Source organism: Nilaparvata lugens, chromosome 3 (assembly GCF_014356525.2).
Source record: "Nilaparvata lugens isolate BPH chromosome 3, ASM1435652v1, whole genome shotgun sequence".
In the NCBI taxonomy this organism is placed as follows: Eukaryota; Metazoa; Arthropoda; class Insecta; order Hemiptera; family Delphacidae; genus Nilaparvata; species Nilaparvata lugens.
Window position 1 is genome coordinate 33,881,011 of NC_052506.1, and position 26,881 is coordinate 33,907,891.

The window sequence follows — 26,881 nt, forward strand, 5'->3', positions numbered from 1 at the left end:
AATATTAAGAATATAATAATTATCATACAAACATATATTTCATGAGTTAATCAAATTTCTGGTTGTGGTATTGAATTCAGTTGACTCAATGACAGACACCTCTATTATGCTTTCTCATCTGAGCTTAGACCTTCTAACCTATTACAATGTAAGTTTCAAAATAGAGATGCTCCCCATGTTATTTAAATGGAGTCACTTTTACTCCCTAGGGAGTTTTTCTGTTTTTTACTACCGAGAGCGAAAAAGTGACACTTTAGTATTAGGTTTCAGGGAGTAAAGTAAGTACTTTAGACAGTAGGTGGAGGAAAACGTATTTCTTTAATAGCTTTGAATGCAGACTTTGGTTGTAAATCAAATTATTATTAAAAAAAACATCGATTTATATTATCAATAAAATAATTACTATTGTACCACAAAAATCAATTAAGTCCTTTTGTAAGATACAGAAGGTTGAGTCTAGTTGAAAATTGCAAGTGATTTAGTTTAATTAGAGTACAGTATGAGAGCATTTTGTTGAATTCTTTGCACAATTTTTGGATTTGCGGTTGTGATCAGTGGTATTAAGGAATCACAGTTCATCTCTTGTGTATGTTGTTATTTTTTTGAGATCACTTGGTCGCCATTGCAGATTTTTCCAGAACTGTGCCCTCTTATCGATGGGCTTCTTATCCATCTTGATTTTTCCTCCTTCGATGTGATAGTATTCCATGTTATTTGCTGACGATGGAGTCCACTTCACAATCTTTGTTTTCGGTCTGTCGCGATAGTTCTCAGTTTCTTTTGGAGTTGGATTGCTGTTGAACAAGACAAAGTTGAAAGTGAAGTAAAAAAGGCAAATATATTGAGATTTCTATATTTTCCATTTCTATATGCAGTGCATAGATCAAGTATACTCCAACGGCATTCTCATATTCCACACTAGACGGACGAATTCAAGGATCCAAAGGTTCAAAGAACCTCTCACTTCAACCGAAGCTTATAGTGTCAACTAGATAAAACTATATTAAACTACTGAATATGACAACTTGACTGAAGGATTTGTTTTAATAGTAAGAGTCCCCGTAGTTTCAGGATTACTCTTTCCATAGAATGTAATTTGGAAGTTAAAATAATCAGGGAACTTCAAGTTTCTTCGTCATTTGTACGAGTATTATGGTGTGGATAAGCTAGTCAAATAAAAATTGTATTGACCTTATACTGAATTGCTAAAGCTTGGTAAATTTATTGTAAACTAGCAGGTAACCCGTGCTCCGCAAGGGCCAAATTTAAAACTTGAGAAACTGATAAATTGACGGAATGAAATCTTAAAGAATTGAAAATATGCCTATAACCATCCTAGGTGAATTAAGAATGTATATGCAAAATTTTAAGTAAATTCGTGAATTTCCTATCCCGTACGTGTATAAGCCAGTTCTTTCCTTTATTAGTATAGATAATGTAGGCTATCACATTTATAGGATCGTCAATCGAGATTGATTAAAGCAGATTTATGTTTATCAATGGCAGGTTTAATGATGATCGCTACCATAATTGGACGTTTCCAATTCATGTTTGGCATTCCTTATTTCTTGTTATGTGTATAGAGCCATTATCTCCTCTTCCAATGACATAAAATATTATGTGATGCAATATTAATTATATTACAAATGAATTAAGGTTCAAGTATGTAACGTTATACAGTATAAATTATATCACAAAGGAATTACGGTTTAAGAATATTCTTTAATGATTTGGATTCTCCCAATTGAATACAGCTGAAGATGTATTGGTTTCAACATGAAACTGCAGTTCTGTGGACTAATGTGGATGTGACAACTGACAAAAATATAATTATTGTTTTTTCAACTGCATAATATTATTTTAATATAAAAGCAATAATGGAATAAGAGTGCAATGTTTCATAACAATTTTTATAATAATACGGAATCAGTTGCTATATGCCCTTTGGAATACCAAAATATCTTATCTTCAAGTTCTGTTATTTTAATAACAAGGTTTACTTTTGTGGCAAATATTATTTTCACTTTCATTTCACCTGAAACCCAGCTATCCTGAAATATTTCTCATAACTAGCTGAATCAAAATTGATGATTATAGTAGATTACAAGAATCTTACCCGAAAGTAGCAAAATTGGTGTAGAATGTCAACATCTCTTCTCTCATATTCTTGTCTGCAACGGAAAGCCCTTTGGTCCTATCCACAGCGGATTTCATTGGGAAAAGGAAATTCAGATCATCGCCATGATTAACACCTGAAATGTGAGAAAATGATAATCTGTTATTTGACAAAGGGTTAAGCTCAAAATTTTAATTAAAAATTCGCAATATCTAAGAGTTGGTAATTACCCAGACAAAAGCTGAGCTCATGTAGGAATAATTCTGAAAAAAACTTAATAATATCAAACTTTAATGGGATAGACACATTTTAAAGCCTTTCGAGCATTATTAAATTCGATTCTATTCTATTCATTTGTAACATGGTGTACAGATACTTGACTTGATTTTGTAGTATTCTATTCTATGCTGATCTGATATTAAAAAAACTTCTGACATGAGATTGATATACAGAGTCACTCCCCAGGAAACCACCTAAAACGGTTTCCTGTAGTAAATCCCTCATTCACTATTAGGATCCTCCTCTCTTCATCAATCTTCTCGGTACTCACGCACAAGTCTAAAGTGAGAATTATCCTCAGAAGCACTAATATTGTGCCATGTTAACATACAAGTCGTTATTAATAAGAATAATTAATTCAATGTATATCGAAATAAAGTTTATCAGCATGAATAGAGTAATCCAATCTACGCCAACAACCTTTCACAATATTCTTCTATAAAAATAGTGACTAATTGCACAATGAAAAATTCAAGTGAATTAAACAAATTGTTTTTTGTATAAGTCAATAAAGTTCTTGGAAGCTACTCAATCCTAACAAATTTGAGTCTCAGGACCAGGTTTTACATTTCCAGCAGAACGTTATACTGAGAACTAGATGAGAAAATAGATTTTGTAATTACCCAAGTACTCGGTCGAATTCGATTGTTTAAAGCTTGAACTGTATTCACTTGTGTGAGCGAACAGGTAGAGATAGACAGGCCCAGGTCCCTTGTGGAGTCTCACAAACGAGAGAGAGCATTGACTGAACCAGCAATCAGTGTACAACTGGCAAAAATAAAGTAACAGCATTACAAAACATTCTCACAATAATTCTTATCGATTGAATCAAACATGTATTCTAGGTAAAACAAATCTGTTTAATCAAATTCAATCAAAATGCTAAGTTAAAGGCACGGTCAATTGAATTAGCTTTCCAGTTAGAAATCTTAAGAAAACTGAAAATAAATATATATTAATTATTTTATGATTGATACTTCCGGACAGTTGCACAAAAATCCAATTATATTCAACTGTCATAAAAACATTATCTAATGGAACCAATGAACATATCTGATGGAAATTCAATGACGTAATTTTACGATGGCTATATTAATTTTTTGTGCAACTGACCATTTGAGTCAGCTCATGCGTCATTCAGAAATCAAAAGGTATCAAATTCGAATTTTCGAAAACCCCATTTATTGCTGGAATTAAAGTTCTATTATCACTAATTAAGACTATTCAATGATTTGTCATTTGAGTCAGCTCATGCATCATTCAATAGTCAATAGGTATCAAATTCAAATTTTTGAAATCTCCAATTGCGAGAATAAAGTTATAAGTTATCAGATTTCACTAATCAATGATTCCTTGAAAAGGACTTTTATCCTTCTCAAATCTGTGTCAAAATTAATATTACATTCATTCATTTAATTTCTATTATTAAATTATTATTCAACAATACAATAGCATTCAAATTTAATCTTGAAATTGTACTAGAGAACATGTTTGTTGCTCATAAAGAGCATCAATATTAAACTTTAGTTATCAACTACTAGTTATAACATCAAAAACGGGTATTGCATTGAATTAGAAAACATTCAATAAATGAATAAATAATAAATATTAAAACCAACGTAATATTAATAAGACCAACGTAAATAATAATAACAATTATGATGGCGTTTAGGATAATGGTTATTGGTAAATTACTGTGGTCCTTAGCTGGCCTATACAAAATTATGATAGCTTTTAAATTTTCTTACATCTCCCAAAACAGGTAAAACTTCTTTCGTGATATTTTTGCTTGCAAAGTAGAACTTTTTTATCTCGCTTGTAATTTGACTTGGATTCTTGGCAGTGTGGTCATACAGCAGAGAAATTGGAGCCAAATCATCGAAGTCATTGTTGAGGTCATCCAAGTAGTTTTCCAGTCCTTTCTTACCAGACATGAACACTGAAAAAAATTCATTTATTTATGTAACAAACAACACTGATGTGAAAACATTGGTAGGTACTGTAGATAAAATGATAATAATTATGATTAAAGTCCAGAAATGAAGATTAGAAAAACAGGAGTCAAAACTTATTTTGTTGAACCTGTATGTTTGAAAACCCATATTATATATAATATCCAAGTCCATTTTCACACAACTTGATTTTCACTGAATACGACATTGAAGTCACTGAATCCTTGACTTAATTTATTCCACCTTTCATGATTGAATTAAGTATGTTATTATAATTATAGAAAATATTGATTTACCTTAAATGTTGAACAATCTCTCAAATAATCAAAACCACATTTTAATATATTAAAGAATCAGCATATTAATAGTAAAATGCGATTCAGGAAGGGAGCTATCGTATATTCCCCAATTAAATATTATATCATAATTTATATGCCTAACAGAATGGAGTTGAGCCCGAAATTTCACAATAAGAAATTTTCTTATTTCATTACCATAATAACAAAATGCAACTATCAATAATTCTGTGTATCATTTTCATTTGATTTATGTTAAAGTTCACACTTTTTAATTTTAAAATGTTTATCCACTGTTGGGATATGATATCTTATTATATTGGAAAAATAAAATAACGGGAAATAGATATTTGTCCACTAAAAATTGCCCAAAGAGATTTGTTTAAAGTACAATTGCTGTTTGTTATGTCTTATAGGTTGTAAGATAGATAACTGGGTACTGGGATTTGTATTTTTCTAGAAACTCTGTACTTTACATAATGAAATCTTCTCTTATGAGGTCAGCGAACGGACGGGCGGGATGGTTTCAGGTTGGTTGGCGGCCCCTCGCCTTAGCCCTGCCCTGGGGGCGGATGGGGACGGCTAGTGGTGAGGGAGACGACATCTAACGACAATCTTCTAAATGAATTTTCAAATGTGATTGTTGTTAATAAAAACTCACTGGCTATCCTGAATGCAGATTCTTGAGATGTGAATCCCAGCATTGTTGGCAGTTTGGTAGGTGTCGTGTAGGGGTCAACGGTCAGAAAGGCATCCTTCACACCAACTGGCTCTATAACTGGTGTGAATGTTATCACAGGATCCATGTCCCATTCCTGAAAAACAGTAACAAATGATTTTTTTCTTAAATTAATTGGCGAAATCGACAGAAAATTTTAAGAACTACAAATACTTCGGTATAAAGCAGAAAAAATAATCATTTCCTCCAAATATGCTAGTTTGTTTTCTAACTTATTGAAGCAAGAAGTAAGCATTTTATCAGTCGTCAATATTTACAAAGAAATAGATAGACATCGTCAGTATCTCATAGGATTGCTCTTGATCTTTCAGAATAAGTTGGAAAATTCTTACATTTTTTTTTGGAAATTACACATATGTGATGTCTTCTTTTACTGGAAAAGTTTCATTCACATAATATTGCAGTTACTTCAGTTATTAATTAGGTGGATAAAATTCTAAATACAACCAGTTTTCTGAGGTATTGTAAATTTCTTCCAAAATAATACAATGTGACATATTTTTCTACTAGGATAGTTTTATTCAAAAAATTATTCATAGAATTTTTATGTTGTCTTGGTAGTTGTAGGATTAGTTGAAACGATTCCTTCTTAGCTAGGTATTGAGTTTCATTAGTTTATTTAATTATCCATTTTTTTGTAAGATTTGCTTACATGTCAGGTTCAATAATTTTCTAATCTTCAATTTCTAAGTTTTCTTCATTTAAACTAGTTTCTATCATTGAATTCTTGTTCACTGAAAATCAGGTCAAGTTTTTTATACTACAAATCATTAAACTATAATAAATTAATCATAAGCCCGTACTCGAATCGGAATAAATACTTTTAAGACAGTTTATCACGTGAGAAACTGTGCCAACAAAAATTATAATAGATGTCTGATGAAAGTGAGTTGGCCAATGTTTTGGCAATGTCAGCTAGAAATAAGATACATAGAACATCCATGATAAAAATGTAAATATAACACCAATATTGAAATTTGTCTACTAATTTATTTATCTATTCATATGGCTATTTTATTTATTTGTCTACTAATGCATGTTCGACAGGAAGTATTCGTCAATATTTCTATTGTTTTATTAAGTATTCGTATGATGTTTCAAGATGAATTTTACCTGTTTTTAACCATTAACTCTATAACATAAATGGATTGTTTATTAGAATTATTAATTGCTATTAAGTCCCTAATTGGTATTTTCACTATGGACATCGAAAACAGAGCCAGATAATATTATGAAAGTTCGAACCCGGGACTTTTTCCTTCATCTAACTGATTTTTAATTTTTGTGTAGTTGAGAAGTTGATATTGTGGTAATTATTCATATTAAATAAAAAGACTAAGAAATTGTCAAAACCACAAATCTGTCCCTTAATCTTTTCATTCAATATGATTTTTTCATGTCTGTTTGCTTTGGAATTATTCGTCAATAAAATGTCTATACAACATTTGAGTAGTTTGTAACTTCAAACAGATCTTTACTACAATAGCTCCACACCATTCTTCATCCGTTGATGCGGGCTCACATTCAGCCAATTAGTCCTATATCATAGTAGACTACAATTCAAATGGGAAATATAAAATTGCTCTCTTCCTTGACGTCACTTATTTTGTTATTCATGATCTTCCATATCATTTTCTATTATCGGAAAATGGATTCCCTTGCACCATTATCACACATCTACGATAACCCACACAACAACCGCTTTTCAATGGTATAGGCCTACTCGTAGAACCTGTTCCTTTTAGACCTCTACTCATAGAAATAGCCTACTGTATTTCTAAAATGATCTTCATGCATTAGCTAGGTACTCTAACCTATTTACTCATTCATTAATTATAATAAACAATTAGTTAGTCCTATGTAAACTAGTGAAATAGTCTCAAACCTCTTGATTCCTGAAATGCATCTCTTTGTATGTTATTGAATAAGGCAATAGTTGATACACTGAGATTCACTTTATTGTCAGCACTAAACTGTCAGCATTATTATAGCATCAATGTTCTTGCTCAACCAATTTTGACAGTTTAAAGTGCCTACATAACCTAATTTGGACTGTTTTTATCAAATTCAGGGAGAGAAACAGTTTTGGGTTTATCCTGTTTATTCTCTCCCAATCATTAATTTGATATTGTGATTGTGGAATTGAATAAATAAATTCACTCGTACCTGATACAACAACATAGAAGAAGTAGAATATTTTGTTTCTACATTCCTACTCCATTTGAGATAGATGATAGATAGATGTCATTGATGATAGAAAGAGAAGATAAGTAATTTGGAAGCATACCAGGAACTCGGTTTTAAGGTGTATGAGGAGGTAGGCGGGAATATTCCTGAGGCACTCGACGAGCAGAGCGGATGGCTCGGCCGGGCAGCCGACCAGTGTTGCCAACTTTCTGGTGCGCTTGGCAATGACGCCGGGGGCACTCAGCGCCCAAGGGCAGTGCGCGGTGCCGCTCATCGGTATGCCTCTGTGAAATAGACCTGCAACCATACGAGTACAACGTTAATAGAAACAATGCCAATATTGAAAGATTACTCAAATTTTAATTAATTCCTTCTAAAATCAGTCATCTCTAATGAAAATCGACAAAACAGAACTATAACCAAAATTTTAAGCAGTCTACTTTTCCATTGGTTTTTACTTTCCTTATCCTATTACCATAGGTAAGGGAAGTATTGCTTTCCAAAAAAATTTAACGTACCCTAATTTCATGTTTTCTATAAGTTACGTTTCATTACTTTCCTTGCCCTATTACCATAGGTAAGGAAAGTATTGCTTTCCAAAAAAATTTAAGGTACTCTAATTTCATGTTTTCTATACGTTTCAAGGTCCCCTGAGTCCAAAAACATGATTTTTGGGTGTTGGTCTGTGTGTGTTTGTGTGTGTGTGTGTGTGTTGTGTGTGTGTGTGTGTGTGTGTGTGTGTGTGTGTGTGTGTGTGTGTGTGTGTGTGTGTTTGTGTGTGTGTGTATGTGTGTGTCTGTGAACACGATAACTCCATTCCTTATTAACCGATTGACCATTCCTTATACCATGAGGATCCGACAATAAGAAATTAAATAAAATTCCATTCAAAATGGCGGAAAAAATGGCGGATAATGGCTAAAAAACATATTTTTCACGGTTTTCTCGAAAACGGCTCTAACGATTTTCTTCAAATTCATACCCTAGATAGCTATTTATAAGCCCTATCAACTGACATGAGTCTCATTTTTGGGAAAATTGCAGGAGCTCCGTAATATTCCTGAGAAGAATGAATTTTGTTGAATTTCTATCACGATTTTCTCAAAAATGACTTGACCGATTTTTTTCAAATTCATACCCTGTATAGTTATTTATCAACTCTATTAACTGGTATGAGTCTCCTCCCTGGGAAACTAACAGGGGGTCCACCCCATCCCTGAGAAATTTACTTTGTAACCTCCTTCTCGTGCGTGAGGTAGGTGGGTAGAGCAGTTTATTCAAAAGAACACATGTCGATATTTTATTTGTAGAACAGCTGTTTTGACAACTTTTAAAAAATCCTCAAATTTCATAATTCAAACAAAGGAAAATGTACTCTGAAAACAATAACAATAGTATAATCATAGTTTTAATTATTTTGCCGCCAATCGGCATAAATGTTATTCTCCGAAATTATCCTCTTTTAAGAATGAGGCTTATAGATCAATGAGCAAGGAAAGTTGTGTGGGTGTACCACACCAGATTTTTCTGTTCTGTAACTTCAATCAGCCCCAATCATTTTACTTAATAATAGATTCTGAGCATAGATGTCTCAATATCTATTTAATATAGACTGATCAGTCATGGGAAAAATGTTGGAATTGGATCATTGTGTGGAGAATAATTGAGTTCTACATACGCATGCGCTCTGTTTCTCTCGTAATCTTTTTTGCACTAGCCGGCAGTGCAGCCCACCTGACTTTCTCTTCACTATCCGACCTTTTCTTGTGATAGATTTTGGAATCTATTTAAACACACTGTAACAAAAACTTCGCATTCCTCACCCATTCAAGACTACATGAATACTTGAGGGTGCCTATAGAGGCCGCGTTTAGTGCCCCACTTGTTCAATGAAAACATCTACTATGGGAAATATTCTTAAATTCCAAATTTGAATACTGAACATTATGCTGTTATGATGTCAAAGGCTGAAAAATTAAATATGATGACATCATATTGTTTTACCTTGACTGAGAGGCGAGACCATATGATAGTGCACACTCGCTCCGCCCGCACTCTGCCCAAATATTGTCACCGAGTCAGGGTTGCCACCGAAAGCAGCAATATTCTCCTTCACCCATTTCAAAGCCAACGATTGATCTTTCAGGCCGAAATTCCCTGGCAATTCAACGTCTTCCGTACTGGCGAATCCTGTAATACACAAAAATCTTCTTATAATCAATTTCCATTTCAATTTATCAAAATCAATTTCTGTCTGTACTGTTGCGGCTGACAAGTTAGTATCACCCCTCACTGAATAGGGTTGATTGCAGTCTAATTTCTTATTTTTTACTAATCTCAAATTCAGATTTTAAGTTCTCAATTAGCTATTTATATTCAAATTCTTTTGGGTATTTGAATTAAAATCCCAAATAAAATAGGGTATTTGATTAAATACCCAGTTTTTTATAACACTCTGGTTTTATCAACAACTCAGAGTAAAATAATGCCAGTACCTATTCTGTTCACCAAAGTTTCGGGTTGACTGATTTATAATGAGGTATTATTAGTGACATTCTATCACCGAAAATGTAAATAATCAGGCCGAATGTGAATATAGTGTCTCTTTTTTAGGGCTACTTGTAATATGAATAGAAATACAAATCTCACTACCCTTTTTTTAATTACTTTATCACAAAATAAAATAAAATAATTCAAAAAAGGGTACTGAAATTTGTATTTCTATTTATAAATATAGTGTATTCAGTACATTCATTGAATTGACATTTTAAAAATCAATGTTCCGGCTATTGAGTATCATATTTAATATTAATAAGTCGAAAGATTGATATTGAATATGGTTTTACCAAGCGCTCCCAATCTGTAGTTCAGAGTAACCAGCACAATATCTTTATCCAAGAGATAATCAGGCTCGTAAATGACTTCGTTGCCTGTGCCTCCTTCGAATCCACCTCCATGAATGAACACCATCACAGGGTATTTTTTGGGCTTGGCTGACTGTAAAAACACAATCACAAATTCATACTTTTATCATGTGAGCTGGTTATTAGCCAATTTGGAATCAATTACTATTATTATAGAAGTTCTCTTTAAACAGGCAGGATGTAAATTTTGTTAATTAAATACAGAAATTTCAAGATTAACAAAAACGATCTATAGTGTTTGACCTCAGAAAAATATTTTTTCTTAGAATATCTATATTATATTTCAATATAATGTATTAATATAATTTAACAATTGATATATTAATATAATTGTTCAATTATATCAATATTGTATCAAATATTACATTTTTTCAATCAAATATTGAAAAAATACATTCGATGAGGTCTATAGTCATTTAACAAAAACATTATTAAATCTTTCAACAGTTTTAAAATAGACGGAAGCGGTTGGCTCCGTGGTCGCCCTGGCAATTTATCATCTCTACGAAAATTTGAGATGTATGCAGACCAAAAATTAGAAATCGAATGTTCGATCCAATGTTTTATAGCTCCAGCTTGAGTACTGTCTCTGAAGAAAGTGAATCAACACTGCTTTTCGAATGAGATAATATCAAGGCGTTTTTATTTAGTAAATACAGTACTTGTTCATACACTGTTTGTTCTCATAGTTTTAAACTAGATACTCATTGAATTGTCATGGAGTTTTGGTAAAATTTTCGTTATGATATGAGATACCCTTTGCGCTGGAGAGGGTCATTTTTTTGTATCTTTAACTCTTGAATTGTTGTAATGAAGTAGAGAGTTCGAGACACTTACACTGGGTGTGTAGACATTCAAGTAGAGGCAGTCTTCTTCCCCAACTTCTTCCGCATTGTCTGGGTTCCAAACACTTTGCTGCAAACAAATGGAGCCCTCCTTCACAGCACTTCTCACTCCTTCCCATTTTCCAAAAGGTACTGGACTCTGTAAAAGCATCACGTTTCTTATTTATCCATAAAATTAATACAATAAACAGACCGACTGAATCATGAGTTCTATTCTTCCAAATTTTAAAAATCTTAATTAAATTGACCCACAAAAATAATATTTTCAACCGCTTATAACTTACTTAATTTGCTTTGAAATACACCAATTCTTGAATAATGGTATAAAAACTGAAAATAAGAAATTTTAGGAAAAGCTGCATTCACGGTGTGTGTGTGTGTGTGTGTGTGTGTGTGTGTGTGTGTGTGTGTGTGTGTGTGTGTGTGTGTGTGTGTGTGTGTGTGTGTGTGTGTGTGTGTGTGTGTGTGTGTGTGTGTGTGTGTGTGTGTGTGTGTGTGTGTGTGTGTGCTTGTGTGGGATGAATTAAATTTAATTGAGATAATTGTTTTCATTTGAGTTTATAGATACGCATTTATAGTTAAGTTCTGAATGTATTTCACTCCTGTTTGAAGACAAGATTGTTCTTAAGCAAACAGTATTGTATTCAATGATCTGTAATATCATTTGTATAATGAAATTTGTCATGTAAGTGATATCACTGAATAAAATTATTTGATTTGAAAAAAATTTTTCATAACTGCAGTAGAAATCACTTGCTTTTTTAGAGTCCTGTCATCAACTGTCAACATAGAGGGCAGACTTCTCCAAAATGCAGAGCAAACATGTACAGTATTTGAAAGATAATCTAAAGAGTTGTAAAAATGAAGTTCATCAAATGAATGGCCTGTGACCTCAATTTGAATTTATCACTCAATTCAATTTTAATCATTACACACGCTTTTATTATGCTGACTAATGTGCATTCAAGTTCAAGGAGTGATGAAAGTATCAGTTGTTGTTTAGCTAGTTCAACAATTTTATGTTTTTTTTTTTAGTTTGAATATAAATTCCACATCATTCTAAGATTGAAAAGATCATTTGTATGAATGAAATTAAAGATTTCATTTCAGATCAACATGGATTTTTCTCTAAGAATAATTCAAAAACTTTACCTTTTTCTTGTTTGACTCTGCTACTAATCCCACTTCAATTTATAATTTTGACTTCTCACTTTTAATTTAATCTGCTCAGTTGTCTTTAAAAAATCACAATGTATAGGGCCTATTGTTCTATTTATTTGCATCTATTATCAACCTAACGTTTGAGATTGAAAAGACATTGATCAAATCAATTCTGAATTCACTCACCATTTTTAATAAGTTTAAAAAAGTATTTCATTATAGTAGGTCATGATTTTCACAGTATTTCGAAGGTTTAATAGTCAATAAAATAAAAATTAATATTACATGCGCCTAAAGAATAACTGCTCTGAGTTTTATACTTTCCGGTCATTAAATCTAATTACCTAAATAAATTATTTAAAAATAAATCTATGGGTTTCGGAGTGAAATGTTTAACTTTGGAGATATTTAAAACATAAATTGAGTTGTGTGGCATGGATTGCAGCCCAATGTAGAAGAAATTCTCGGGCAGATAATAAGAGGCGTTTTTTTAAGTTTTGCGGTTTTTCCTGTGGTTTCACGTCTCAACAGTCAACATATTCAATTACGTTTTTGCAATGTAGGCTCCTTTATTTTCATTCCTTTATTTTATTCATATTTAATGAAATCTTCAAGAATGAAGCTGAAATGAGATTTATTAACAAATGAAAAAGTCTTAAAGAGCTCAGCTGAGGAATGAAACAGTTTGATGGAATAATATTTATCATTACGGTATTTGTTTTTGATAATTTGTTGAAATATTTAGAGCTGAGATAATTCCTTTATAGCCTCAACGCTCCACTGTACACACCTTCTCATATAGGCTATATATTTTTTCGTTTTTTTCTAACCCTAGGTTTGTGTTATATTTACTTAGTACCTAATCTCTTCTCTGAGAGCATTAATGTGCGAGTCAGCTATCTTATTTATGTTGATTAGTGGGATTTGAGCCATTACATGACTTGAAAGTTTTCAAACCTACGTTCTACTGCACTAACCTTGAAGCGGAGTTCTTCAACAGGTGGTTTGGCGTAGGGAATACCTAAATAGGCTTCAAACTGTCGGCCGAATTCAGACTTTTTGAACAATCCTTTGAGAGTGCCCTGAGGAGATGTCACTTGTTGTGCTATGATTGAAGGCACTAAAATACACACAAACAATTGATAAATCATTGTTGATAAATTTATCTTGATCTTAGGTTAGAATGACATGTACATTTGACCGGCGTTAACCGGTTTGTAGAATGATTTTCGGCTATCTGCTCTAGAGCTTTCTGCTGGCTGCTGCTACTCAGCTCCAATATGTGCTGTCGGGAAACAAATATTGTAGATATACCTACCACTCATGCGCTGTGTGGAATGGATTGTAGCAAAGTAATTGCAGCACAGATAAGAGGAGTTTTATTGGTATTGTATTAATATTATTGTATCTTGTCATCGTCCTGTAGATCTTTTTTGCAGTTTTAGAGAGCTGTCCTTCCACTTTATTTTACCATAGAGTGAAGATACAGTTTACTTTATAGGCCTAATTGTATCATTTGTCTCTGATTGTACTTTTTCATCTATGTAACTTCGGGAGAAAAAGTAGCATACGGTAGTATATAAATAAATATATTATTTTTCTCAATTCTAAAAACAAAAGTTTTGGAAACTATTTAAGAATTAAACTTATCCTACGAAATTTCTGGACTATGGTGTATGAATATTCATTCTGGGAACGACCAGTTTGGGCTGTGCCTGTTGGTCCTTTACCAATCATTTTAATGAATTGGGTTTTGTGTAAAACCACAAATAAAATTTTAAAATGAAATAAAACAATATCAGTGTAAATAAATAAAACCGATTATTCCCGCAAATTTGAAAAATTGTACCGGTACTATATTGCTTTAAGCTGTGCAAAGGCTAAAAATAAATTTCCTACTGGTGATATTTTTCAAAGCTTTTGAGATATGAGCGCCTAAAGTTTAAATTTTTGGGACAGAACATTTCAAATTCGGTAAGAGATAAATCCATGAGATTTAGAGGATAGATTCCTCATGTTATTGTTAATCTAGTAAAACAAAAATTTTCTGAAAACTATTATACGTAAAAAAATAACTTTTAGTTGAGTAATTTTTTGGTAAATTGAATAACTTTCTCGAAAATTTGTTTTATTAGATCAACAATACCATGAAGAATCCATGAAGAAATTGAAATGTTCTGTCCCAAAGATTTAAACTTTAGGCGCTCATATCTCAAAGAGTAATTATTGGAAAAAAAATGTTTTCTGAGAATACTTTTTCATTTTGAAAGCTTGATCATATACAAATCGAAATACTGTGAAAAATATCACCAGTAGGAAGTTTATTTTTAGCCTTTGCACAGCCTTTGCAATGTGATAAGAAACGTAAAACGTAGGCCTACTACTTATTTAGAATCTTAATACCTCAATGATACAAATACTGTATAATTGAGAATGAGTGATACATAAAATCATAAAAGAAAATAGAAAAATATCTCAGAAACGCCTTTTAATGTTTCCAATGTTGATGTGAAATTCTATTTTTATTTTATAGTTATAAAATAATCGGATATGAAATCTCACTTAATAGAGGGTTGATATAATGTTCTTTCATCTATGTACAAGCATACAATATGATAAAATTTCATAAATTGCATAAATTTCTAATTGCAAATTAGTAATTGAATTATAATAATTTAATATACCGTAGCTAATATAACTCATTTTAGCACAGAATACTGTAGTTGTGGGCTTCTCCCCCTTGTATTTTATGGAATGTATCTCTTTTCTTAAATTCTTGGAAACATTAATATTATAGTATTTTTGACAATAAAATTTCCAATGCAAGCTCCAGTTTCTCCAATTTGCTGGTAGATGCCAGCACTGGTACTGTAGCATTTTAGTTGAAGTATTTGACAATATTATTAATGAAATACATTACTTTTGTTTAGTACCGTACCTGATTTTTTATTGATAATTTTAGAAATATTTTTTTCATTTTAGATTATTATAAGCTATTATTATTAAATTTTCATTGTTGGAAATTATATAATTATGAAAGCACAATGTAATTACGCACATGTAATTAACGCGTCACTCATACTTGGTAAGTATCCAGATGAACTAAAAGTATCAAAAGTGATACCAGTGTTCAAAAAAGGAGATCCTTACGATCCTTTAAATTATAGACCTTTAGCAATTCAACCTTCAATAGCAAAAATATTTGAAAAAAGTATGCTAATACAGCTTATCAATTATTTTGAAACAAACAAATTACTAGACACGGAACAACATGGTTACAGAAAAAACAGGTCTACAACGACTGCCTTGATAGAGTTTATTGAAAATATTTTAGAGAAATTGGACAAAGGGTACAGCATTGTTGGCACCTTCCTAGATTTAACAAAAGCATTTGACTCTGTAGATCACAGAATATTATTAAAAAAACTAGAAACTTATGGAATTTGTGGAAAAGAGCTCAACTGGATGGAATCATATTTGGTGGGTCGAAGTCAATATGTAAATATAAAGTATTATGATAAAAACAAAGTAAGTGATATTAAATCTAGTTTAAGGTACATGAACTACTCTGTTCCGCAGGGATCTGTTTTGGGGCCATTTTTGTTCCTTTGCTATTTGGGGGATTACCAAAATATGCGAAAGATGTAATTGAAAGTACTAAATTTTGTATGTACGCTGATGACATTAGTTTAAGCATATTCGACAAAGATTTGGATATAATCGAAGAAAAATGTAATGACACAATATTGCTTTTAAAAAACGTTTTAAGTAAAATGAACCTTTATTAAATAATGATAAAACGAAATTTGTACATTTCACCTGTAGAAATCCCAAAAGAAAAAGTACACTGAAGCTGAATAACCTAAATAACATAAAATTTTTAGGCGTTGATCTAGATAACAAACTCAATTGGGAAGAGCATGTATCAAGAGTATGTAAAAAAATAAGTACAGGAATATTTGCACTAAGAAGGCTGGCACCCATTTGTAATTTATTAACTTTGAGATCCGTGTATTATGCCACTGTCCACTCTCATATTTCATATGGCATTGAGATTTATGGTGGGACTAGTGCATTTAACTTGAATAGGATATTAAAACTCCAAAAAGAAGCAGTAAGAAAAATATTTAATTTAAATAGACAAGAGTCATGCAGGACATTTTTTAAAAAGTTAGAATTAATGACTGTGTATGGACTTTATATTTATAAAACAATATTACACGTAAAAAATAATGAAGACAAATTCCCCAGGCAAACCAGTGTGCATGACTATAATACAAGAAATAGGAACAACTTTATTATCAAAGAACATAGTAAAGAGAAGTACAAACAAAGCCCGACCTATATGGGCATCAAATTCATCACTTACCTTCCTACTAAGATTAATCATGATATTACAAAAGATATTACAAGGTTTAAAAACAAACTGAAAAAGTATATCGTGGAATTAGAATTATACAGTTATGAAGAATTTTATAGTGCCAACTCATTATGTATTTAGACTACCTATTGATGATGTATTTTGTTTTTTACTTGTATTTATTTTATTATTTTGAAAATAATAAAGAAAGACGCATTCATGTACATTTTGATGTATGTTTTGAATAAAGAGATTGAAAAAAACAATATTAAATTGTAGGAGATTCAAAAATGATTTAGTGTTCAGTTTGAGATAGTGTTATTATTTATTTCACACAATTTCCGTCAAGTGGCTGAAAGTAGGCTATATTAATATATAACAAGAAAAAAATAACAAACTATCCTATCATTTATAATTACCGTATATTACTTTTAATGTTTAATAAAGTGGATTTTTTGACAACATTTCAAGTCTATTCAATTATGTTGCAACTCATAAATGTGAAAAATGTTACAAATTTTCATTGTAGTCCTTATTAAAAATTCAACACAAATACATTTTTTTCGTGCCAATTCCATGACGACAGTCAATTTTTATATATTTCATCATTTGATCGCGCTATTCGTCAGAGTACCATGCACATTTTCATTTTGCGTTTCTTCAAATAGGTACGGTACTTTTAAATTTCCTGGGAATAGGCTATTTTTCCCTATTGATTTTCATCTCAGGCGTTCAATAAAACTTGATGTTTTTCCACTCTCGATGTTTTATTCTCATATAAAGTTTATGAAATCGCAATAACATTCAATTTCATCTATAAGAATTGAACGTATGTGCAAAAGCAAAATAATAAAGCTTGAGCTCTCCTCAACAATTTCAAGGATTCAAACTTCTCATCGAACCCCTTCAACAGTGTCTTCTTCAAACTAGTTTCATGTTGTTTTATTTCCCTTTTTGTCATGGAATGAATAATGGAATACACTTTTTATTCTTTAAATTCAACAGCATACTTGAGTAATTAACCTTAGAAATTTAGGATCAGCTCATATATTACTTGATAAGTTAATAATTATTATTCTTCTATTTCCCTAGGAATTCCGTTTAATTTCAAATAAATCTGTCAACAATTTCAATGTCCTGAAACTTGGAATCCTGAATAATTATTGACCCAATTTTTCATTATATCCCATTTTTCCAAGGTGAAAATAATTAAACTTTAATCATTTAGAATAAAATTTCATCAGTTTTAATACAGTTACCTATTATTGTGAGAGTAAAGATACGTACCAATTGTATCAACAACATAAAGTACCTACTCTAATCATCGTATATTGTAAACTTTGAGTAGGGAGTGTTCCTACGAGAACCTAAGTGACCACTACCTTGAGATGGTAGAATGTTCAGTTTGAATCTGAATTTGAGTTTCATGAGTGGATATCAAAGTAACAGGCCTTCTCTCTGTCAAAATCATGATTCAAAAAATTCTCATAAATGCCATTACAAAATTACAAAGCTGTAAAATTTTCAAATTCAAATTCAAGTTTGGGTTGTGCTCGAGTTTGCACATGCCCTCCATAATGAGCAATTCTCTTGCCAGAATCACATTCCTGTATTGAGGCTTGCGCGCTTTTATGGCCAATGCAAATGCATCCAATTGCAGAATGTCACTTGGGAAAAGGTAGACTAATTGGAACGACTCAATTCTTAATTTGCACTATCTGACCAGGAACTACAGCCTGACTCGTCTCTACCGCTGCGATAAGATAAGAATGTTACATTCGACAATCAGTTCTTATCAGGCACAATCAGTCAGTGAGCCGATAGACGCTTGTACTTTCAGCGAGTTGTCAGTCAACTTCAAATCAGTCATCAGTCTTCTTGAAAGCAGTTATTACATCATGTAGAGCGCAACCTCGGTGGCTCAAATTTGCGACTATAATTTATTCAGTAAACTGATATTAATATGAAGATTCATAGCTATAACTTGCAGCTAGCGAAAATCATAGTCAAAGTTTCTGCTAGCCTGTTAGAAGTGTGTTCAAATTGTTGTGCTGTTCAGGCCACTCTATGTGTTTAGTATTCGTTGCTGCAGTCACAGAGTAAAAACAACTTCCTTCATCCCACTCTGCTGCGCTAAATTTGAACCGTCTCGTCTAGTGTCATTTTGCCGCGTGCGGTCGGTGAGGAGTGAAGACCGGTTGTTGTTGTTGTAAAGAGCACTGAGACTGGGAGAGAGTTCTGGAGAGGATTTGCTGCTGCGGCCGGCCCAGGACTAGTCGAGCTGCTCCTCTCAACCAACCATCTTCATCCTGTTCATTCTGGAGAAGAGCACAAGAATTTGCAGTAAAACGCACGCAATATGGCAGCTGATAACCACCAGTCTAAGCCGGACAAAAGGTGAGTTCAACTTTCCAATTAATAAATAAATCTGCATATTCCTCACAAGTTGAAGAATACGGTTTGGTACATAAATTAAAATCCTTTGCTGAGAAATCAGTTCATATAATAACAATTTCCATTCATAGTTTATAATTTATTTATTAATAATTTACATTATCTATTCAAAAGCAGTGATAGAATTGTGATGTATTCTGTAGTATAACTCTATAATATATACGAGTTGTTCAGTTGAAATTGAGAAGTACTGGACTCCTGATGAGTCCTATTCAACTTTATGATTTAATGATTAAGATTGGATGAGAAAAATAGTCCTTGTTCGCGTCTTCTTGGACTTCATTGCATTAGTAGAGTGGGCTATCATAACGATTGATTTATTGGTTCTTCTTTATCCTTCTATTTTCAAAAAAAAAAAGAAACCCCTGAACATCGTGAACACCAATGAAAATTATTTGAATCTACTTCTTCAATATTATCTTAGAACAATAATGATACCAAATGTTTTCATTCCAAACTTTAAAAATAAATTACACCTTCAAAAGTCAATTCGTGAGTGTGATGATAAAATAATAATTCATCATTTCCACAAAATTATATATTATTTTACTATTCCACTTATCTTGGTTCTATTAATTTTAAAATTTTAGTTTCTATACTTTTATATTTTTGCAAGCTTTTTAATTTTAGTTCTACTATACCTTAGCCGAAATTAAAGTAAGTATTTCGTTTCTAAGCTATCGCCATATTCATCTCGGATGAAATTGCGCAATGAACGTAAGTCTCGGTGATATTACGCTCAGTATTTTTGAAATTAGTAAAATAATCTAATTGGATTCTAATACTATCATTTTATTAATCCCAGCAATAAATCGGATGAAATGATCCAATCCTTCCATTTCTGTTCAATGTTTGAAGTGTTTTCAACAACAAAAAATTAATTTACCATCTATACCATAAACGTAAGTCTCGGTGATATTACGCTCAGTATTTTTGAAATTAGTAAAATAAATACATTTTTCCCAATCGAGTAAAACTCAAATTCAAGTTTAACGTTTAGTAATATCATAAATAATCATTCAAATTTCCGGGAATTACAAATTAACCAATGAAGCACATATATATTTTCCACACTATGAACTATACACTACACTATGTTGAGGTAGGTAGCTACATGATAAATTAATATAATTTATTAACATAGTATTTCTCTCCAAGGTGCGGCGTGCTTATACTACAGTCTTTCATTATAATTATTCAACAAATATCTTCTCAAGGTAAATTTCGGCACAATCGTGTACTTTGCAGTCAAAAATAATTTTGTCAAGAGTACAAAGACTGTATTTCTGAGAGCGAATTATAAAACAATAAACAATAATAGAATTCCCTGACGTTAAGTACCTACAAAATAAGATTAACAAGTTGAAGTTCTTATTTTAGACAATTTTAATTTGGGTTAAACAGAATTATATAAATTTATCTTTTATTGAAAATTCACGGTTTGAATAATAGTAAAGGTTGTACTGTTACTTGATAAAGATTCACTTGATAGGTTTATTTCTTGCTCTCTTCTGGAAACGGTAGAATATTATCTATTAGATCAACTCTCGATGATTATCATTACTATACATGCTTTTATAACAATTCTTCTGTCATACCAGTAGCCTAATTATCTGTCATTATTGGATCATAAAAAGCAATTTCCCACAACCGAAGATCACAGTCAATCAAATATGATTCACTATTTAGAAATGGCGTTTGGATTCATGCATAATTATTACCATAACTAAAAAGACGTTAAATATCTAACAACTAGAGATTCAGTCCTAATATTATAATTCAATAATATTAACCTATTTTTCAAACCACAATTTTTGGGAAAATAATGAACTGTAATGAAACTATTGTTATATATAGCATTAATATTGTTGTTATTAGTTGAAAAAATAAGCTTAATAATTATTCTAGTTTTGACTTGAAAATGGTCATAACACAAAGAGTCATTCTTTATAAAGATTATTCAAATTTAAGTAGTGTGGCTTTTTTATAAAAGTTGATGAATGTTTCCTGGTTCGAAATTTGAAAGAAGAATTAACAGATAAGAAATTAAATTAGCGTTCCATTGATGACTTTTAAAAGAGTAAAATGTGCTAAATGAATGCTTTGGTGTTTTGTTAGTGAATACATTATTTCTGTGTCTTACATTACATAAAAAATATGATCCTGCTACAGCGTAGGGCTTACCCTAAAATATATCTGATTGGAATATAATCGCTCAATTATCTTGTTTAATCAATCAAGTTTGCTACAATGGTTGATTCTTATAGTAACACATAAACACATAATATTTTGGTGATATTTAATATATTCACTCATTGCAGTATTGAACAATTTATAAAAATGCTTGGGAAAGGAACAATTGATACAGATACAGCCCAAAATTGTTTTTTACTGTTCCAAAAAATGTGATGCTTTTTTCCACTTTATAAAAAATAACATAGAGATCAATATACCAGTTCAAAACTTCACAAAACAAGAAATTTCTAATTTAGTTGGACTAAAAACCGGAACAAATTGCATTTAATAAGCACTCAAATCTTGTAAATATTGAGCTACTGTAATTTGAAAAATTTAAATCCCAAAAATTAACACAAATTTACGAACAGTACTGGTAATCTTCTAGAATCTTGAACGTTTCTTAGGTAAATGGATAGAAGCCTACTCAATAGTATATCTAATGTTAGTTTTCATTGATTAAATTATTCACACAATTCTACACTCTAAATGCCACAAAATTGTAACTCTTCAATTACTAAAAATTTATATAACATTATTGGTGTAAGGCATCTTCTAAGGCTACTAAGAACTGTATAATTTAAATGAAAATAAAAACGTGTGACTTGATTTTTTTAAGACACGAAAATTATGCTGGGTCATATTATGAGGTCTGAGAATGTAATAGAGAATAATATGACATTTTTTAAGTACGCTAGGCTATTGTACGATCGAGTTGTTAATCATTTTCATTTTAAGCTTATTTTATTCAATTTCTAAAAGATTGTCTATTTTTATCGAAATAAAACAAAACCTGTGCAGTAAAACAGTCTTTTCAACTTTTATTCATAGAAAAAGTTGATGAATTTAATGCTGACTCATACGAGGTTCAAAAATTTAATACAGAATATTAAACATAACTAAGTTGATAGGAAGAATGCAGGTAGACAACTGAACAAACAACATCAGTTGCCATCAATCCTATCAGACAATACAATGATGTAATAACTATTGGCATCCATCGCATTATTTATAAAGTTTGTTATCATACATTGTTAATTCATAGATATTTCAAGCTTCCTCGATCTCATATAGAAGGAATCCAAAAATCTATATTACAACTATTGAGGAATGAATCGTCATTATTTTTCTTTGGACTGATTCAATTGAAAACGAAAGGATGGGCCATTATGTAAACATCTGGGTTTTAGTAGGGCCTCAGTCTACCCACTGTCTGGCTCGAATATTATAGAATGGGTTGATAACCCGTGCTGTCACTATAAAACTTTCTTCGCTGCAGGCTCTTACCCTTCCTCCTATTTATTACTTACATCTCTCTCACTCCCACTGTCTCTCTCTCACTCTCACTCTCTCATTCTTTCTTTTATCAACTATCCCTCTTCCTCATTTGAAAACTTATCTGAAGGTTAATGTTTGAATTTCGTTATAATTAATTATTAATAATGGCAGTCAAACTTGAAGAATATTATTTATTACTTTAAATAATTAATTATAATTATCAATTTATTCATGTTAACAGTATTTTCCTGTCTTAATATTGCTCCTATTATTTCATGAGGTTGAGTTATTACTCATTTTCAATTAGAAATTAATAATGATATCGATACTGAATAGGTTGTTATCATATAAATAAAGAATGTTTTAAAAATTGCATGTAAATTAAAAAATTATTGATTAATGAGTCGATGCATCAAACTTTTAAATTAATTTCTCACTTAGAATTTTAGCATAAACAGCTTTGAGTCTGAACTAAAAAAAACATTACTTTTTAATAAAGTTTCCCATTTCTCAGAATCTAATTTATTCTACAATAATTAATTTAAAATCTTATCAAAAATTATTATTAATGATAATTATTAATTCAAAATTTAAATAATATTAATATCAACTACTGTCGTGTAAAAATATATTAAAAGTTTGAATATAGAAGAACTGATGTACGTATTGGAGATAGGCATACTCGTCAATCAGTCAATCTCACATATCAATGAGTCGATGCGCCCCATTTTAAAAGTTCAACTTTTTCTGAACTACCTCAACTCCAGTGCATTGTAGGTCAGTTTGAGTTGTGCTTTCGGTGTGCTACTCAGTTGTACCGGTTTTTTCTCCATGAATCAGTGCTACTGGCGGTCGCAATGCTCTTTAACAGTCATTATGCGCCATGCACTGGATTTGTTGTATTACTGCCCGAGGCTCTGAGCCGAGTGCCGAGTGTCGAGTGCCGAGTGAGGTTTCACAACAAAGTAACAAGTGAAAGGAAACGTCGCTAACATCACATCATGTAGGCTAGCAAGTGATAAATGGCTTCTTTTTTATCATCAAGCCATGTTTTTGATAAATTTTGCTTGCTGGAGATTGTAGTATGCAATTAAAGTATCGGTAGCAAATTATGCTATCCAGGTCTATATACTAAGTTATATATTTATCTATAGTGAGGTCCACGTTATAATGACAGTATTTGATCAACTTTGGTTTTGCTATCCTTGTCTATCATTCGACAAAGCCGGTGGTACTATCCTTTTCTAGGTCCACAACGGTGCCAATTATGTTTTTGACAGTGTAGAAATATGATTAATTAATGCAGAGAATCGGCATCGCTATTCTTCTATCTTCATCTACTGTCATTATAACGTGGACCTCACTATAGGGTATGAAAATTGAGATGTTTATGATGAGTCTTACATAAACAAACTACATTTCATAACTTTGCTTTGCTAAAGAAACTGACATACCACTTCTAAGTGGAATTATTTATTCATAACAGGTTGTTATGTGGCCAATAAGCTTTCTTCGAGCTCGTATATTTTAGAAATGAATTGTGTCCTGAAAGGGTAAACATTTTTTATTTTTATGATACTAGGAGTTTCCATTGATGGCTTCATGACATGTAGTGATGCATTTTTCATGGAGACAGCTGTAGCCTACCGTAACCAATTCAACTATTTGTTGCAAATTCAGTCGTGCTTTTATAGAGTATATTGAGGTGTTTATGGTCATCTCAGTGTACATCTACAGAAAACAAAAACTTGATAACTCTATTGGTAAATAAACTGTTACCAGCTCTATTATAAAGTAAAATTTATTCATGAGTTGAATGTTTGCATTGTTTTATTACCGGTACTCTCTACTTCCTTTAAATAATTATACAGAGAGAGTCATATGTATGGGAACCCTTCAATAAATTGGAGACTGTTGTGGATATAATACTGTAACTTTCAGGATAAGTTATTGGTCAAATACTCCACCTTTTGACGTACAACTGAATTTCAACCCCTCATAAGAGGGTGACTTAGGGGTTGTAACTAGAATATTTTAAATGTAAACACCCATTGTGTGGCACATCATTTTAAATGCCTTTTTGAAACAAGTTATAAGATAACTTCAATTAAAATGTTCTATGTTACTTGTATCCAAAATGGCGGCTGATTGAAGTTTTAGTTTTTAAGGAAATATGGGGTTGTAACTCAAATATTTTAAATGTTAACACCCATTGTGTGGTACATCATTTTCAAGGCCTTTATAAACAAGAAAGTTGAAATCAATAAAAATGTTCTATGATACTTTTATCCAAAATGGCGGATGACTGAAGTTTTAGTTTTTAAAGAAATAATTTATAAAGTTCAATCAGCCGTCATTTTGGATAAAAGTATCATAGAACATTTCTATTTATGTCATCTTCATCGTTTTGAAAGGGCCTTCAAAATGATGTACCACACAATGGGTGTTTACATTCAAAATATTTGAGTTACAACCCCTCATTTCTTTAAAAACTAAAACTTTAATCAGCCGCCATTTTAGATACAAGTATCATAGAACATTTTTATCGATGCCATCTTTCTTGTTTTGAAAAGGCCTTTAAAATGATGTACTACACAATGGGAGTTTACATTTAAAATATTTGAGCTACAACCCCTAAGTCACCCCCTTATGAGTGGTTGAAATTCAGTTGTACGTCAAAAGGTAGAGTATTTGACCAATAACTTATACTGAAAGTTACAGTATTATATTTACAACAGTCTCCAACTTACTGAAGGGTTCCCATACATATGACTCACTCTATAATAATTATTATAATATGTAATGTTCATGTTAGTGAGATCTAATCTTCGAATTGAGCAAATACATTTATAAGCGCAAAGAATATTTTATGATAGTAATTATACATATAACTTGCTGCTAGGTTAATAACAGTGCTTTGCATAATAATTATGTTACTAATCCAATCAATTCCAAAAACTGTGATCTTATAATACAAGTATACATTAGGCTACTCTGCAAAAACAAAAACATTAATGAATAATATTTTTTTCCAATGAAATTGATAGATTTATTATAGCTTCTTTGAAACTATTTCATCAATGTCCAGGAAATGAAATGATAAACCATATTTCTTATCCAAATAAGACATAACATGATTACAAATTTAATAATTATCTATAAATAATCAGACTTCCTTTTCAACTGTATCTCAAAATAACTTGTGTTACCGGTATTGAAGTGTTCGTAATACTTTTTTAATGTAGCCTATTGATAGTACTGAAACTTCACAAACTCTCTTTATGTTCATGTTTACAAAGTACGAAATTGACTGCTACTTTCCCAAATATTGTTTTAACAGTCAATAAGGAAATAACTCCATACAATAGCTACAATAAGTGACACAATATTACAAACTCCAAAATCGATACATAGGTGCTGTTCAAAATAATAATAATAAAAAGTACAGTCATGTAATCATCGATGACATAGCATGGCATGATTATTGTTTATTCTAAGTTTCCATTCTCTTCACAAGAAATTTTCGAGGTCAGCTTGGAAGTTTAAGGTTGAAAATAAATTTTTAAAAGTTGTTCACCTTCAATATGCGGCTAGATAGAAATTTCAATAGTAATGCACCTGTAACATAAACAAAGCCCGTGCCTCCCATTAATTTATGATCCTCCATCGGTTGCCAACAACATTAGGCCTATCAGTGTTTTTATCTTATTTCCACTACTTTGTTGTCTGATGATGATTAATTGGTTGCCTGGATATTGAAAAGATACTAAACTACTTTAAACAGCTTGATGATATTGTACCTACTATATTTCTATACTACCACTAGTACAACTTATATTCATACGTTTACTTTGGTATATCACTTGATAAAAATTACTGCAAACATGCCAATACATTCATAAATTGTTATTATTCACTTACACCCGGTTGCAAAAAGGTCTGTTAATTTTTAATCCCGATTAAATGCCACGAGAACCAATTAGCCCTCTTCTCAGAAACCCCTTCTCTGATTGGTTCTTAGGGAATCTAGTCATGATTAAAATTTAACAGGCCTT

At 31.5% G+C, this 26,881-nt stretch overlaps 2 protein-coding genes across 2 annotated transcripts in view; one reads left to right on the plus strand and one right to left on the minus strand.

Moving 5' to 3' along the window:
* Window positions 1–299: 299 nt before the first annotated feature.
* On the minus strand, window positions 300–13,867 carry LOC111047908 (venom carboxylesterase-6). The gene is made up of 10 exons (XM_039423581.1): window positions 13,477–13,867; window positions 11,331–11,477; window positions 10,416–10,566; window positions 9,574–9,759; window positions 7,670–7,866; window positions 5,305–5,458; window positions 4,144–4,334; window positions 3,019–3,163; window positions 2,117–2,252; window positions 300–794 (listed from the first exon to the last, which is right to left on the minus strand). Exons 1-10 carry the CDS (start codon window positions 13,648–13,650, stop codon window positions 569–571), a joined length of 1,707 nt encoding a protein of 568 aa, XP_039279515.1. The 5' UTR covers window positions 13,651–13,867; the 3' UTR covers window positions 300–568.
* Window positions 13,868–18,708: 4,841 nt separating this feature from the next.
* The window catches only part of LOC111047911 (facilitated trehalose transporter Tret1), a 37,725-nt gene continuing 29,552 nt past the window's right edge, over window positions 18,709–26,881 (plus strand). The window contains exon 1 of the mRNA XM_022333764.2: window positions 18,709–19,256. Within this exon, the coding sequence (XP_022189456.2) occupies window positions 19,219–19,256 (38 nt within the window). The 5' untranslated portion in view covers window positions 18,709–19,218. The remainder of the gene's footprint in view (window positions 19,257–26,881) is intronic.